This window comes from Hylobates moloch, unplaced genomic scaffold, assembly GCF_009828535.3.
Source record: "Hylobates moloch isolate HMO894 unplaced genomic scaffold, HMol_V3 SCAFFOLD_5, whole genome shotgun sequence".
Lineage (NCBI taxonomy): Eukaryota > Metazoa > Chordata > Mammalia > Primates > Hylobatidae > Hylobates > Hylobates moloch.
In genome coordinates, this window is record NW_026652280.1 from 123775123 (window position 1) to 123793011 (window position 17889).

General features: G+C 31.2%; 1 protein-coding gene across 2 annotated transcripts in view; it reads left to right on the plus strand.

The window, feature by feature from the left end:
* COL11A1 (collagen type XI alpha 1 chain) overlaps positions 1-17889 on the plus strand; it is a 218841-nt gene that overhangs the window by 69255 nt on the left and 131697 nt on the right. The window contains exons 5-14 of one of the 2 annotated variants that reach the window (XM_032155225.2): positions 1629-1757; positions 6852-6968; positions 7232-7384; positions 7571-7663; positions 10179-10433; positions 11414-11476; positions 12936-12977; positions 13912-13974; positions 16061-16135; positions 17203-17286. In XM_032155225.2, the coding sequence (XP_032011116.1) occupies positions 1629-1757; positions 6852-6968; positions 7232-7384; positions 7571-7663; positions 10179-10433; positions 11414-11476; positions 12936-12977; positions 13912-13974; positions 16061-16135; positions 17203-17286 (1074 nt within the window). The remainder of the gene's footprint in view (positions 1-1628; positions 1758-6851; positions 6969-7231; positions 7385-7570; positions 7664-10178; positions 10434-11413; positions 11477-12935; positions 12978-13911; positions 13975-16060; positions 16136-17202; positions 17287-17889) is intronic. The other variant, XM_032155224.2, reaches the window with a different exon arrangement.

Sequence of the window (17889 nt, forward strand, 5' to 3'; positions counted from 1 at the left end):
GATTTTATAAGTGAATCAATTAAATCCATTATAATTGATTTTATATGTGAATAGTATGAACAGCTCAGTTAATGTTATTTTTAAAAAAGAGAAATGTAAGCATAGAAATATAAATTTTTGAACCTTAACAATAAATCCTAATTCTAAGGGTAAGAATGAACACAGTTTTAGACAGAAGAAAGAATGATACAAATAAAAATAAGTGCCAACCACACCACAGGTAGTAACCACAGTATTTAATAAGAAATTGCCTGCTAGGATTAAATATCTTAGTTCTGATTAAATAACTTATACTCAATTCTAATTAAATAACGAATTAACTTATTCCTTTCTTGGCACTTCTCACACTATTTGGTTGTATCTTTTCAAGTTATTAATTTTATTCCACCTCATGCTATAGTTTAAGTATTCTTAACCACTAGTTTGCACTCTCCAAAGAGCAAAGATTATATCAAATATGTGTTTCTACACCCACATGTTCAATATTTTGTGTATAATACTTTCTCAATAAATATTTGTTAATAAATAAATGAATATTGTGGTATAAATGTAGAATTATTTCCACATTCTTTAATTTTTAAAGATTTTTGTAATTTAATTTCCATATTTTTATCAAGTTCTAAATAATCCCTGTTGATAAGATGCAGAGAAAGCTAGAATGACTTTTAAATTATTAAATATGGAGTCAGGAGTTTTATGAATCAGATTTATGTGCTCAAACTTACAGGGACTTGAATGCTCAAGTTAAATGGCTATCAGCCCAGATACTACTCTAGGCCTGAGTGTAATTCTGAATTAATATGGTCGTGACACACAGATTTATATTAAATTAGTTTCATGATGAAATAAGGTCCAGGTGGAAGTAGTCACATTATGACAAGAGCAGAGTATTTGGATTTTTCTCTTGTTTGCACAGTTTCCAAAAGCTCTTGAAATTAAAACTCTTTAGGTAATTCTATTATTAAATATTACTAATGTTTTGATTTTATTGAAATCATGCAGATTTATTGATAGGTGATGTTTAATGTATCCTTAAGAACTCCTTTTTTTTCTTAATATAAATGCATCGAACTCATGCTTTTCTTATTTTTAATTTGGATTTTTCTGGTGTCTTCATTTCTCATTCATCTTTGTTGTTAGGGATTTCTTTTGATACTAATTTTTCTAACAGAACATAATAGTTGGATCTATATATTTACTCTAAAAATTTCATATAAATTTCCTAACAATAATTCCTTTTAAGCTTATTACAATTATGTTACTGTCTTTATATATGCACAGTTTTTAAAACGTGTTGACTTTTAAAATTAGCCTTTTGGTCACATTTTATTTGTTCTTTACCATGCAGTATAAACTACCAATGGAGTAAAACTGAGTTTTAAAAAACGAATGAATGTAGTATAGATTTCCTGAGCCAGAAGATAACATAGAAGAACAGCCTAATATTTATAGCTGATTTGTAAAATAGGTGTTTCTCTTTCAATCCTATAAGACTCTTCTTAACATTGAAATATAAGCAGGTCATTTTTCTTCTTCAAATATTTAAATATAAACCACATCTCGCTCTGGTATATGTGTACTTTAATATGCTAACTGAATCTGTGTCTGGTTTTTTTTTTTTTTCCCAGGGGGACATCCAGCAGTTTTTGATCACAGGTGACCCCAAGGCAGCATATGACTACTGTGAGCATTATAGTCCAGACTGTGACTCTTCAGCACCCAAGGCTGCTCAAGCTCAGGAACCTCAGATAGATGAGGTGAGGAGCACAAGACCAGAGAGGGTCTTCGTATTTCAGTGACATGGACATAGCAGTGCAGTTTTTGAACTTACACTTATTTATTCCATTTTAATTAAACTATGCTTTGTATTTTAATTGTGTGGTAATATTTCCAGGAAAAAGTGACCTGAATATATTTGGTACTTGTTTTCTTGCTGTTTAAGCATTTTATTACATAAATTTATTAGCAATAGTGGTGCTTCACTTGTATACTGTGTATATGCACATATTCCATTTTGGAAGGGGTGCGAAGAAGATAATATCTAATAGAGATATTTCGAGCATTAGCATTTAAATAATTAACAGCCTAAAGATAGAGTAACATATTTTCTGGTGTACGTGCCATCTCCCTAGGCCTTTGGCAATGCATACAAATGAGAAAGTGACATTAGAACTACCTTAAAGTTTTCAGGCTGTATTGAATAATTAGATGTTTTTTTTTTTTTTTTTAAATTTCTCATAGGAAAATTTAAAAGCGTGTGAAATGAAAGGAATTTAAGACTCAGTTGGGAGCAAAACTATATTTTTGGATTTTTTCCCTTAAGACTTACAGAGTTTTGCCGGGCGTGGTGGCTCACGCCTGTAATCCCAGCACTTTGGGAGGCCGAGGCGGGCGGATCACGAGGTCAGGAGATCGAGACCATCCTGGCTAACACGGTGAAACCCCGTCTCCTCTAAAAATACAAAAAATTAGCTGGGCGAGGTGGCGGGTGCCTGTAGTCCCAGCTACGCTGGAGGCTGAGGCAGGAGAATGGCGTGAACCCCGGGGGGCGGAGCCTGCAGTGAGCCGAGAATGGCGCGAACCCCGGGGGGCGGAGCCTGCAGTGAGCCGAGATCGCGCCACTGCACTTCAGCCTGGGTGAAAGAGCGAGACTCCATCTCCAAAAAAAAAAAAAGGCTTAGAGTTTTAAAAAGGAAGTAGAAATTTGAAAATATCAAAGCTGTTCTAAAAATGAATCAGGTAGTATTTTTCTTCCCTTTTAAATGTACTATTAGGTGCCACCATTTGAGTTTTACTGTTTATAATGGGTCAAAATCTTTTATCTTATTGTTAGTTCTGCATGTGAATTCAGGTTGGATTTTTCACTTTAAATGCTAGACACGTTTTTGACACTACGTTACTTTTTAAGGTTTAATAGTGAATTCTGTTGCACTGATATTTTCCATGACTTAATGTTAGTTTTTGTTTAAAAAACAGGGTAAAACTTTAAGAACCCAACAGGAAGGCAAATATGAGAGTTTAAAGATAAATTGCTGGGATATTTTATTTACCTGTTTCACAGTTCTCATGTACTTCATTCTTTTTATTTTCTCGTGATTCGCCAAATATGTTTTCTGTGAATTCTGAAGTGATAGATAAAATAATTATCAGGTTTAGTGCTTTTATATCTAAGAGGTTATGTGCTGACTTAATATTAAAATTTATAGCATTTACTGTACATTTTCAAGGTTGATGAGATCTGTTTTGCTCCTTTATAAAGAAAGATAAGGCATATTATTCTTTTTAGCAACAGATATGGCTCTGATTTTTGGAAGAAGGGAGGTTTGCATTCTTAATATATCACTTTGAGGTGTTTTGTTCCCATGTTGTTATGCTATTATGTCAGGTAAGCTGTTATTTTATCAAGGTAATTTGTATCCATCTTCTTAAGTTCATTTAAAAATGAACTTGCCATTTACTATTTTAGTTGTTGACATGTATATTTAACATTCTGTTGAGATGTCAAACTTGGTTTTACTAGAAGCATTTGATGAGAAAAACAGCACATTTTTACAGGAGAAACTGCATGACAATCGGTTGGGTAATGCAATAATATATAGCATTTTTACCTTTTTTTAGATTGAATAAGTCATAGTGAAAAAGTTTTTTCTTTAAGAAAGAATTAGCTTTCCCTTTTTTCTCTAACTCTAAATTATGTTGATCCTTCAATAATAAGATAAACATCTATACCAGCCTCAAAAACTACTTAATTGAATTAGTAAGTAGTCCTTATATTAATTTAAAACTATATCCATTAATATGTCATTATATGATAAAAACACATATTAATAATTCATCTTCAGAAGTTCTACCTATATAAATTAATAATGCAATGTTGGTTGCCAATGAATAAAGAACATAAAGTGCAATATGGAGCATCAGCCATACATGTACTTTATATTACTTAATTGTTCACTAATAAACTTCTGGCATTGCATGTTTATTATTCTAATTTGGATTAATAAATATGTCAATTTATTTTATAAATCAACCGATATGCTTTTTCCAGCTTATAATTTTGTCTACTTAGTATACTCTAAGTAACATTTCCTAATCTATTCTTAAGATTCACATTGTTATATGCTTGACATAACTTTACAACCATCACCATGGAGAAACAGATTTATAATGTAGACAGATTTTAATTTAGTCATAATATCATCACATTTTAATTTTATTTGAACCTACACAGTGCCATTTAAATAGGTGACAAGCTAATATTAAAATTATGATGGAGTTGGGATTTTCTTATCAAGTGAAATTATTTATCTTCCTATCTTATAAAAAATTAGATGTTAAATCTATATGATTCCTTTTGATATTCTTTCTTAAAAAAGGATGAAAACAGAAAATGAAGTGACAATCTTTTATAAAGGAATTTACAGAACAATTAGCTTTCCAAAATGTATTATCTTTTCACTTAATACGTATCATACATTCATTAGATGCACAGGTTTTTACTGATGTCACCAGTTTTCTTACAAATTAAGTAAGAACAGACATTATGACATTTCTGGAAGATCCTTTCTCCTAACCTACTCTAATTTCTGTTAGAATACTGACAAAGTTGAAATTATTCCATTACTGCGTGTCTTTTTGCATATATTTGTCTGATTGATTATAACTAGTTCTTTTTTCTCTACTTGTCTCAAGCCATCCTTAGAATTCCATAATGAGGAGAGAGAATTATCTCCAAAAAGCTGTTATGAGGCTTTACATAGCAATATATATATTGCAATATATACTAAGCAATGTCCTGAGTATATTCATGACCACCACACGGAGGAAGCTGTGCAGATAAAGGAGAACCAGGAGTGAATAAGCTCTAAAAGAAAGATGTGCCGGCTGGGCGCAGTGGCTCACGCCGGTAATCCCAACAACTTGGGAGACCGAGGCGGGCGGATAACCTGAGGTCAGGAGTTCAAGAGCAGCCTGGCCAACTTGGTGAAACCCTCTCTCTACTAAAAATGTTTTAAAAATTAGCCGGGCATGGTGTCAGGCGCCTGTAATCCTAGCTACTCGGGAGGCTGAGGCAGGAGAATGGCTTGAACCCGGGAGGCGGAGTTTGCAGTGAGCGGGGATCATGCCACTTGCACTCCAGCCTGGGCGACAGAGCGAGACTCCATCTCAAAAACAAAACAAAACAAAACAAAACAAAACAAAAGACAAACAAACAAAAAACAGAAAGATGTGCTTTAGTGTCTAGGGCAGTCATTATTTCATAACCAGTCTGGTTAGTCAACATTTGGAGAGTTTAAATAAAGGACAGAATTATGAAAGTTAGAAGATAATTTGTCCTGTAAGAGAAAAACATGATATAAAATTGACTACTTTGGTACAGGTATATATATATCCTTGAATAGCAGATTTCAATTAAAATGCATTTAAGTTGTCCAGGTTTAAAATTGGCCCTTTATGCATTTACTTATTGTTTTTGTAATTCATAACTCCTCTTAAGCTACTAGAAGTTATTATTAGAAGGCACTGTGATCACAATTTTCTAAAACATTTGTGGTCAACAGTTCTTTTGCTGCAAGATTAAAAGGGAATGGCTAAAATGCAAAGAGAGATCCAGTTGAGACATAATTGGAATTGCATCAAATACACTACTTAAGGAATTATGTGTAGATTGCCCCTGGAAAATATATATTAAGTATACATATTATATGTATTATCATATATGTTTGCCCTAGGCAATTATATAAATTGCCCCTGGCATGCATATATATATGTATATATATATTTTAGAGTTTTAACTTGTTGAGTTTACTGCTTTTTATGCTATGTATGACTTAGTGTATTTAGTTATTTTGATTAAAAACTGAATTTAACTTATGTTTAATAATATCTATATTCTTGATTGAAAATTAAAATTTTTGTAAAGATATTGAGCTTTGGATTTCAGCACATTATTTTGCTCATTATTTAATATGTACAATTGTCTTTTAACTCCCTCTATTAAGAAACATATCTCTCCTTAATTAAAATCTTTTAATACAGAAAAAATTAGTATAAAATACTATTTCCAGTGTGAATTTATTATAAGTATTTTAAGATATCTAAGTGTTATGCCTTCTTCCAGTAGAGAAAAAGGCAGTAATTTTAAATATTAAAATTATGTATTAATTATAAGCATATCCAATTTTGAATCTTTTAATGTCTCACAAGGATTTTGTGCTCTTTTTGATCTTAGGAAAGTCTAAAGGAAATTAGGAATTTCTTAATACATTTTAGATTTTATTTTCCCATTGGTTACAGTATTTCAAATACAGTATATACTTATTTCATATTCTTTGTATTGCGTTTCCCTCCTCCCCTCTTTCCCATCTCTCAATAGATACGAAAATCCTTTCATACTTAGGAAGACTACTCTCCACATTTTTATTTTTAGACATGTAGCTTAATTTAAAATTCCCATTGAAATTACTGTAGAGCTTTTATAGAGAAACATTGCATAGCAATTTTTACAAATCAAAATTAATGACTATTTGACATCTATGTCCAAGTACATAATTACTGTGTTTCAATTAACATTCCATAATTAAGAGTTTGAATTATTATTCCAAATTTTTTGTTTTCTCATGATACTAATCACTATCCTGCTCATAGGAAATGTGCTTTGTCACTCCTATGTTATTATACTCTGTATAAGACAGTATAATACTTCTATGTAATACAAAAATAACTCATCAATAACATTAATTTCTTATCTCTTAACATTTACACTATGTAAAAGTTAAGATGGTTCTCACTTTGTGAATAGTATTTTGCCACTAACACAATTGCCTGATATTTTTTCCTTTGCAATGTAGTATGCACCAGAGGATATAATCGAATATGACTATGAGTATGGGGAAGCAGAGTATAAAGAGGCTGAAAGTGTAACAGAGGGACCCACTGTAACTGAGGAGACAATAGCACAGACGGAGGTAAAAACAAAGCAGTGCCTGTGTATGTGGTGTCCTGCTGTTCGTCATCCTGTGGTTCCTTATGTTGACTATTCCTCAAACTTACCATAAACCTTTCCTTCATCTTATTTCTCTGAACCAATAACTGTGATTTTTATTTGACAGTAGCCATTTTGAAGAATGATGTCCATTTCACTTTTGCTTAGCCTTCCTTTCATCTATGCTCTATATTTTCCTCCTCGTTTATTTATGTTTTCCATTCCATCTTTCACCACATTTTACAGAAAAAGAAATCCAATTTCAAAAAGAAGATGAGGACAGTGGCTACTAACTCAAAGGAAAAATCCAAAAAGTTTACACCCCCAAAATCTGAAAAATTTTCATCCAAGAAGAAGAAAAGTTATCAAGCATCAGCAAAAGCCAAACTAGGGGTAAAGGTAGCAAAGAAAAAGCAATCAAGATCTATCCTAGATAAGCTGGAAGATCTCTGATCATGAGTCATAGTCTTAACCCAACTAGATAAATACTCACTTGGCTAATACTATAACCCAATTAAATCATGATTTCCATACATTTGAGATTACTTTACATGTTTACTAATTCTCTTCTGAATTTACCATTAGGCAAATATCATTGATGATTTTCAAGAATACAACTATGGAACAATGGAAAGTTACCAGACAGAAGCTCCTAGGCGTGTTTCTGGGACAAATGAGGTAATACGTATAGACAGTATTAAATCACAGTCCCACTTTTTAAATATGTAATTTATTTTGATATACTTCACTCTGGAAGAATCTATAATTTCTCAAACATCTGATATTTTTATTCTTTTACTAAAGTAAGAGAAAAAATAGCAATGTTTCACTATTACTAAAAGCAGTTCATCTGAAATCAATGCCAATTCAGGTTTTGCATGACTCTTTGCTTCACGCAGATGCTAAATTGATCAAACTGAATTGGTTGCTATTATTTTCTTAATTGCTCCTGGAATTGAGCAAGCTTTTCAACATGTTGTGACTAAGGATATTCACAACATGTTTCTTCTGTGAGAAGAATCCTCTAAATTGAAAATTGTATCATCAAAGGATACAATTAGAATTTTACTCCCTCTGATGAATAATCATGCATTTTATGACAGCAAGCATTTTGAGAAAATGTAGTCTTAGTGGACTTAAATAACTATTTACATTTTCAAACTTGTTAGTAATGTAATATTAATTCTTATTAAACTAATATATCTTAATCTTTCTACTATTTTCTATGAAAATATTTAAGTACATGTAGGTAAAAATTAATCTTCCTGGAATTTATATTTCACATGCATTCTGATCATGAAGATTACAACATACAATTCAGTTTAACTTTGTTAAATATCTGGTATACATTTTTGTATAGTTTTATCAGAAAATGAATATAAGAAATGTAATTTAGTTATAAGAAAATTTATGTAAAATGTCTCTCAATTAGGCAAATAGATTTATGTGAAAACACAAAATTGAGAGTAATAAATGTTTAGGGTGAGAATGAATTTTAACTTTCTTTTAGATGAAATTAATAATTTTCAAAAAAATGAGTATTTTGATTCAAGATGTTAATTTACCTAATCAAATTCATCTAGCATTTTAGCTCAGAGCTATGATTATAGCAATATTCTCACCATAGATATTATGCAGCCTCTGTAGACAGCATATACTCCTTATCTAAGGATCCAAAAAAAATTATGGTTATTGGACATTTAATTTTAGTGAAAAATTACTCATCATTTATCTACATATTTTCATTCACAAGATTGTGTAATACTATTATCTAATATTACTCTATCATCTAGATTTACTACGGAATTGAAAATGAGTTACTTAAAAATGAAATTTATAAATTGGCAAGATAAGCCTAGGCAATACAACAAGATCCTGTCTTTACAAATAAATCAATCAATGAATTAGCTGAGCATGCTGGTGCATGTCTGTAGTCCCAGCTACACAGGAGGCTGAGGCAGGAGGATCATGTTAGCCCAGGAGTCCCAGGCTGCAGTGAGGTATGATTGTACCACTGGACTCCAGCCTGGTTGACAGATTGAGACCCCATCTCAAAAAATAAAAAGTAACAAGATGAGTTATTTAATTTGAGCCTCACCACGATCATAATAAAACCAAATTTTCACATGATAAGTCGGATTCAGGTTTATTCTACTAGTAAGGAATTATGAGAAAAAAAGGTATCAGTTTTTATCTATGTTTTTGAGGAAGTATTATTGACATAATTCTTACTTTTAAGTATTAATTAATATTCCTTACTCTTGAGAATTGTACAGTGATATTTTATATTTCACTGTCTTAAATGTTGATAGCTACCATTTATTTTATTTGCTTTAAAGAACTCTTTGGTGTAATACTACTTCCTTACATATGAGATACTCTGCATAATCATTGTAATGATACATCTCTATTTATACTGATATTGGTATATTATTATTTTATTTATGGGATGAGACTCAAACTTATATGGCTTATCCTTTTAGCAAATGTATTTCATAATGATGTTCTGCAAGATTTAAAAATTAGGCAAAGCTGCCGGGGTGTGGTGGCTCACGCCTGTAATCCCAACACTTTGGGAGACCAAGGCTGGTGGATCACCTCAGGTCGGGAGTTTGAGACCAGCCTGATCAACATTGAGAAAACCCATCTCTACCAAATATACAAAATTACCCGGACATGGTGGCGCATGCCTGTAATCCTAGCTACTCGGGAGGCTGAGGCAGGAGAATCGCTTGAACCCAGGAGATGGAGGTTGCCATGAACCAAGATTGCGCCCTTGCGCAACAAGAGCGAAACTCCATCTCAAAAAAAAAAAAAGAAAGAAAGAAAAAAAATTAAGCAAAACTTTAACTCCATACCTTTTTTATGTTCAAATCTTAAACTGTGAAGTAAATATGAAATTGACTAACATGTTTTTTCCAATGGAACAAGCAAATACACATGTTAATTCCATGTGAATATTTGCAGTTTATTGGAGAAAGTGCTTTGAAAGCAATATCTCTTTGTACATAGCAATGTACAAACATATTTCTTTCAATGATACAGAAAGACTACTTTCCAGGTGTTTAGAGTTGCTTGAGTAGTAACAAAATCGCATCCCATCACACGCCATCAAACTGTAATTTAAATGCTTACCTTGCTTTACTAACAATAAACTTCATGTTCCTCAATTCCTTGCAATTTAAATTAATAGCCAAATCCAGTTGAAGAAATATTTACTGAAGAATATCTAACGGGAGAGGATTATGATTCCCAGAGGAAAAATTCTGAGGATACACTATATGAAAACAAAGAAATAGACGGCAGGGACTCTGATCTTCTGGTAGATGGAGATTTAGGCGAATATGATTTTTATGAATATAAAGAATATGAAGATAAACCAACAAACCCCCCTAATGAAGAATTTGGTCCAGGTGTACCAGCAGAAACTGATATTACAGAAACAAGCGTAAGTTGATACTATGCTCTGTGTCATTGTATGTCTTATTTATGGGATATTTTTATGTCCATGTCCATCTGAATGTCTTTTCAGGTTTAAAATGCAGGTTGAATTTTTATGTAAATTATGAATGCCTATTACCACTAGGACACCTTGTTAGATTCTTTCACATGGGAATCTTCAGCAGTTGTATCTTTGGCCATACTTTTGGAGTCATTATTTGAAAGTAAAATCTTGAATAGAATTGCATCAGAAATTTTGTCGTTGATAAGATTAAAACATAGTTGTTTTTTTTTCCAAATAGCAAGTCTGATTTTTTATTTCTGATTTTTAGACTATTTATTAAATTCAATTTGATGACATTTCTTAATGCCTGGGAATAATAACTGACATCTATAGATGTCTTTATAAAACTTGTTTATAAGAGGCAATCGTTCAATCTCATTTTAAGATTTAGTATTAATGTTTCTTATGCCTCTTTTAATTTTTGCCCTATTTAAGCCTTCAATAGGTCTTCATATTTAAAAATATATTTTAATAGGTTGTTTTAAATGTGTTTAGTTTACTAAATTATCTTTTTAAAAACGAATGGCCAGCCGGGTGCATTGGTTCACGACTGTAATCCTAGCACTTTGGGAGGCAGAGGCGGGTGGATTACCTGAGCTCAGAAGTTCTAAACCAGCTTGGGCAACACGGTGAAAACCCATCTCTACTAAAAATACAAAAAAAAAAAAAAAATTAGCTAGGTGTGGTGGCGGGCGCCTGTAGTCCCAGCTACTCGAGAGGCTGAGGCGGGAGAATGGCGTGAACCCGGCAGGCAGAGCTTGCAGTGAGCGGAGATCGCGCCACTGCACTCTAGCCTGGGCAGCAGAGGCAGACTCTGTCTCCAAAAAAGAAAGAAAGAGAAAAAAAAAAAAGAAGAAGAAAAGAGAGAAAGAAAGAAATGGTCTTACAGACATTTAGCCTGTTTTGAATATTTCATTCAACAGATAAATGGCCATGGTGCATATGGAGAGAAAGGGCAGAAAGGAGAACCAGCAGTGGTTGAGCCTGTAAGTAGTGGTGTGAATGCACTTTAAAGGTTGGTAAAATTTCTTATGAACCACCATTACGTTAAATTATTATGTATGTTCGTGTTTTACCAGTGATAATCTTGATGTCCAGATGTTTGCAATTCACCACAAATAAGTAAATTAATAAGATCTTGTCTAGAAAGGAGAATTTCAATAAAACAAAACATTATAGAGCTGCAGAAATTCAGAATTTGAAAAGTAGCTGAAATTTGTCTTGTCTAATTCTCTCATTTTAAAACTAAAGATCAAGAGATCTAAAGGACTTAAGTAATTTTCCTGAGGTATCAAATGTTTGATCAATGAGATATAATAGGACTTTTAGCTTTCCTACTTTCCAATCCAATGATATTTTTCTCTAATCTCTATGACTCCACATTATTTGAAATATATTATATAACATTCATATTTGTTACATATCCAAATTGTGTCATATGATAATATATTTTTTACTTCATTTTCATCTACAGAAGAATATCTAATTCACTCCAAATTAATCCCTTAAAATTTATATCAATATTATTACTAATAATACTGCTAAGAAACAGATTCTTACTTGGAAGCAGTTTTACCATCGTTTCCTGCTAATAAACAATTCGGAAAAACTAATGTATTAGAACTGAAGGTAGAACAACACGAAAATCATTTCAGAAATTGTAGGGACATAAAAATTTCAAAAAAGAAACAGAGAAAGAAAAATGATAAAGAATAAAAAGAGACAATTTTAAGGACCTTGTTGGCCATCTACTCATTACTCCAAAATCATTCAATATGCTCACAAAAAATGTTGAAAATATTTTTTTCAGAATGAATCAGTCCTTATTATAGAAAATTTTATCCCCCTTTTTAAATGACATTATAGCTTTTCAGCAGTCCAAAGATGGAGTGGAATCATAAATGTTTTAGAACTGAGTTCTTATTCTGAATAGCTCTTTAGATTCATTTGCTTATAAAGAGCTTATATCATATTTATTCATTTTCCTTTTGCCTGGATTTTTCTGTAATTTCCCTGAATTAAACTGCTTATTTTCCATTCTTTCATTTACACAGCAAATATTTACTAAGTTTCTGTTTTATGCCAGGTATTATTCTGTGGGCTACAAACAAACAAATGAAAAACAAAAAACAAAAAACCTTGGTAGATTGTTTTGTCTGTACTCTTCTTGGGAGGACTTAGCATATTCTCCTTTGTAATATTATTCATCTAAATATTCATTTCCACTCCACTTAATTCACACATTCTCTGAGGACACAGTCTATATCTTCTATCATTTTGAATTTCCTTCCTTCCCTGTGCAAAAACGTTTGTAATTAATTTAAGTGGTATGAATAGATAATTCACTATTTAATATGCAATGATATAGTGTTCTCTTATATTCATGTAATTAAGAGGTTGGGGGTTATATTTCCCTGGTAGAGATGTTCTCTTTTCTTATTATAGGGTATGCTTGTCGAAGGACCACCAGGACCAGCAGGACCTGCAGTATGTAAATGTTTTAAGATTATTTTTGTCTATCTAAAGTAATCATATATAAGATTTCTATTAATTACTGAATGAGAACATTTTAGACTAATTAGAATATTGAATTATAGTGAAAAACATTTGTTCAGAGGTGCTGGTGCCTTTGAACTGCCTTCTGATTTGTCTATCCAAGTGATACTTTTTAAATTTTATTTTAAATATTTTTGTGGCTTAGATATCTCTGCATCTTCTAAACTCATTTTCGTCTTTCTACTGAAATATATGAAAGTAAAGAAAAGTCATCCTTATTTTCATTGCAGAGGTATAATTATATCTCAACAAACGGAATTGCAACTTCTAGGTAGACTGCAGCTGCCCTATCTATACGTCTGTGTGCAGTAATTATCAGATTCCATTGCGGTATCCTGATAAGGCTGATGTTACTCAGTGTGTTTATTCTCAGGCGATTGCACTGATAAGACCTTGTAATAAATCCTCTGTCTTTTGTGGAATTAATTAAACTCTTGTCATCTAAAATAATATATGATACTGATGCATTTAAATATGTTTACCCATAAAAGGAAACATAATTGCCTCTAACCTAAATGATTTCTACATGTTCAACTTGGCTATCAAATTTTTGATATCTAATTTTGTGAGTGTTCCATTTCTTCAGTTAGAAATGGGACCAAATATGACCTTAGGGACTTTACATTGGCATATTCTTCTTTCCTATTTTTCCTTGAAATGTTTGCCTCCACCCTGAGAGCAGCTGAACTAGCTACAAATTGGTGTCTATATGTTGTCTTTTCATAGGAAGATAAATAGGGCAACTGTTTAGAAGTCTAGTGTATATTTATAAAATATAAATGAACTCTTCATAGGACTAGGGTGAATTGATCTGAATATTAATGAGATTAGGAATCTGATTCAGATATGATGTGTTTCTCTATAGGGTATTATGGGTCCTCCAGGTCTACAAGGCCCCACTGGACCGCCTGGTGACCCTGGCGATAGGGTAAGTGAATGGACATGACATCTCATTACAAATGCATGTCATACAGACTAAAATAATTAAAAGGTATTCTGCAAATGTAACATGTTATTCTTACTGTATGTGGGAGGGGTAAAGGCAGCATGAATTCAGTGCTGCACAACATTTTAGTTAACTTATTAAATATTATTTTAAAGTGAGGAAAAAATGTGCATTTATCTATGGTTTAATTAGTAAGCAAACTTTTATTTTCACTCAATATCCATATTGATATGAACTCATTACATTAGGGATTCTGATCTTCAAATTTGAATTTCAGACATTTTTCCAAGTATTTACATTTATATTTATTTGGATGCTGACAGAATGAGTTAATAAATATAAATTCTACTTTGAAGATCAAACCCTGGGTTACATGCTGAAATATCTCATATGTATTAAGTCTCTCCAAACTCTTCTCATAAAATAACCTTCCCTTTTTTTCCCACATCCTTGAGTAGCCAATAACTTTGTACTTTTTTTTCTTTTGTTCTTTAGAGGATCAGAGATGCAAATAACTTATACTTTTCATATAATTACAATTTAAAGAATGTAAAAACTTTTAAATTTAAATTTAATGGAGGAAGATTTTTAAATATTTCAGAAATTCTGGACTGAGTGACAGCTATTTAAGGTCAGAGGACATAAGAAGTGTATTATGCAAACATTATGAAACTTTTTATTTAAAATAAAGTTCATAAGGTTAGTTCTTACATGCTCTGCTTGCTTAATTTGATATGTCCAGTTTCTTGGAGACATTTATTTGTAATAGTCATTTTAGTTAATATTTTTAAATCCCACCATATTTTCATAAGACCTTTTTGTATTCTGTAATTTATTGACCTTAAACTCTATATCAGTTTGTCATTGACAAACTCATCTCTTTACACTGTGCCTTATAAATAGAGACATACAAATGATCTAAAAATGTAGGAAATATTTTAGTAATAGGAAATTATACCATTCGAGCTAGATTTGTTAGGATTTAAAAAATTATTTATTTATAGAAGCCATTATTTGAACTTACTTTTACAGTTCCTTGAAGCTTGTAGAGAATCTATTGAAATAATATTCTAAATAAAATATAATTTTGCCAATCTAGAATCAATGTTAATGCTTTCCTAGGAGGAGTTAACTTTTTATGAGAAATTCACATTTGAAAAGTGCTGCTGCATTTTTTTATATATTGGTTGGGCACTTTGAGTTATAGCGTTTTGTATCTAGTTATTTATTAATTTTTGAATTTACTTGCTTCCCTGTCAAGTATGACATGGCTATGTAGAAATGTCTCCTTATATTGAAAGCTTATGGACATATACCTTGTATCTATGAGTCATATACTTATGAACAGATGTATATATTACATAGTTAATATTTTCTATATTCATATCCATATCTTGGATTTCTGGACAGCATAGTCACACCTAAACTTCTAAATGTACATGTATGTATGCATGCACACATGCATACACTGAGTATATTTAATCAGTAAACATTTAAAATAAATTAGTGATTATCTATGATTAACATTAACATGCTAAAATTAGTCATTATCTTTGTTAAAAAGTATCTCTCTTGAAGGTAGTATATATTGTCTATTAAAATATAGTATATAGTTAAGTATTCTACTGAACAAATACTATTTATGTATCTGTTAAAGAATGCTAAAATATACCTTAAACCTAGTAATTTTTAAATACAACTTTCATTATTTACTTAAATCTGTTTTTATCTAACTGTAAGAACCAGGCTTGTACTACTTGTTTTTCTCACATTACTTTCCCTAAAAATATATGTGAACTCTTCATCTTACACAGTTTTAGGCTGTGAACAAAGTTTGAGCAAAATTTATAGCTTAATTGGATTATATATTAATAACCAAACATTATTAAAATCATCTAAAACTAGTGCAACAGAATAGAATTCTGTCTAGGTATACTTACTAAAAACAGACTAAATAAGGTGGAAAGGGCAAATACAAATTAGATAAAGTAGACTTATAAGTTATTCTAGTTCTAGTAAATATTATTTTGATATTTATTTATTTTGGTTATTTCATTTATTTTTCTAGGGTCCCCCAGGACGTCCTGGCTTACCAGGGGCTGATGGTCTACCTGGTCCTCCTGGTACTATGTTGATGTTACCGGTATGTTCTTTTTTATGTTATAGAGATGACTTGATAGCTTGTCATCATTTTTCTGAAGTTTATTGTTGAACCATATTGAAGAGCAATCAACTAAAAACCATTGTACGAGGTAGAAATACTTGAAATTAAGCAGCATTTGGAAATTCAGGGAAATTTTACAAAACAAAATTATGGTATCAATCTCTGCATTAAAACTAAGAATTCATTATTTGATTACACTCTTAGCAACAGAGTTTTTAACAATATTTCCAATTGTGGTTTATCCTGAGTCACATTATTAACATGTTATTCATATGTTATTGAACATAACATTAATATACTATTTACCATCTACTATCTATATAGTCATAAATAGTATTTATTTGTGTGTTATTTCATTGCTCAAAAATTATTTGCTTTACTGTAAGGTTCCTTTGTAAAGTTTTTCTTGCCCTGGTGTTTTGGGAAAAAATGTGTATTTTATTTCTCAATTTCAATGTAATGAACAAAATTCCAAGAAATAATTACTTAGAATGAAAAAATTGACTCATACTGCATTTTGAGTTAAAATGGAGCAAATTTTATAGAGAACTATTACAGAAGATCTGTTTTATAACATAAGTATTTAAGAATGGGTGAACAAAATAAATAAATCACAAGGAAAATTTCCTGTGTATTAATGGATATTCCAAAAATTTTGACAAACAAAATAGAGATTGAGCTGTAACTGTCACTGAACTTGGTATATTTGGAATTTTACACAAATGAATCAATAAAATGGGTAGCATTTGTGCTTTAAAAAAAGTCACAATGGTTTATTCCAGAGGTATAGAAATTATAGCATTTAAAATTGAAACAGAGTTTCTAGTTTCTTCTACAAATGGTAACCTGTAGCATAAAGAACTTCCATAAGAAATAGAAAGAGCAAAAACAAAACAAAGTAGATCTCATGATTCATTATGGAGTTACTTTGTAATTTTGTAAAATCCCACCATTTTAATAAGTGGTTTTTATCTAATGATCAAAGCACATAATTCAACATGTTTGACAAAGCTAATTTTGAATTTCTTAATGTTATCTCTTCCAAGTTCCGTTATGGTGGTGATGGTTCCAAAGGACCAACCATCTCTGCTCAGGAAGCTCAGGCTCAAGCTATTCTTCAGCAGGCTCGGGTAAGAAAGGATAAACTTGCATTCCCACAAGATGACTGACTCTGTGTCAAGTATATATGTGTATACATATGGAAGATGCTACCATTATTAATAGAATATTTACTTCTGAATAGTATATTGAACTTACTTGGAGAACTGCTAAAATTATATTTATTTTTCTAGTAATAATGTTTATTAATTGAAAATTATAGTTAGGTAGTTGACCAATGCCATATTGCCATTATATAATCTAGCAGTCTCCCACCATAACACGCAAGATTTCTATTTTTTTTCCCCAAGAGTATTGATATATTTATACCTAGTGCACCTTATCTTTCACATCCAGTTTTACTCTTCTAACTCATAAGTCAATGATTGGTTATAATTAAGAGAATAAAATTTGAAATACATTTGTTCTTAATTTTCTGGATTATTTAACATATCATGGATAATACAGAAAATTAAATTTTTTGGAAATCATGTAGAAGAAAGAAACCTTCAAATTTCTTACCAACCCTAATCTTTATAATCTGTAGTATTTTTAAAATTTCAATTTATGATTTTTTTTTTAGTTTAAAGCTTCCACTACTTGTAGACTTATAAAATATATAATTACATTTATGT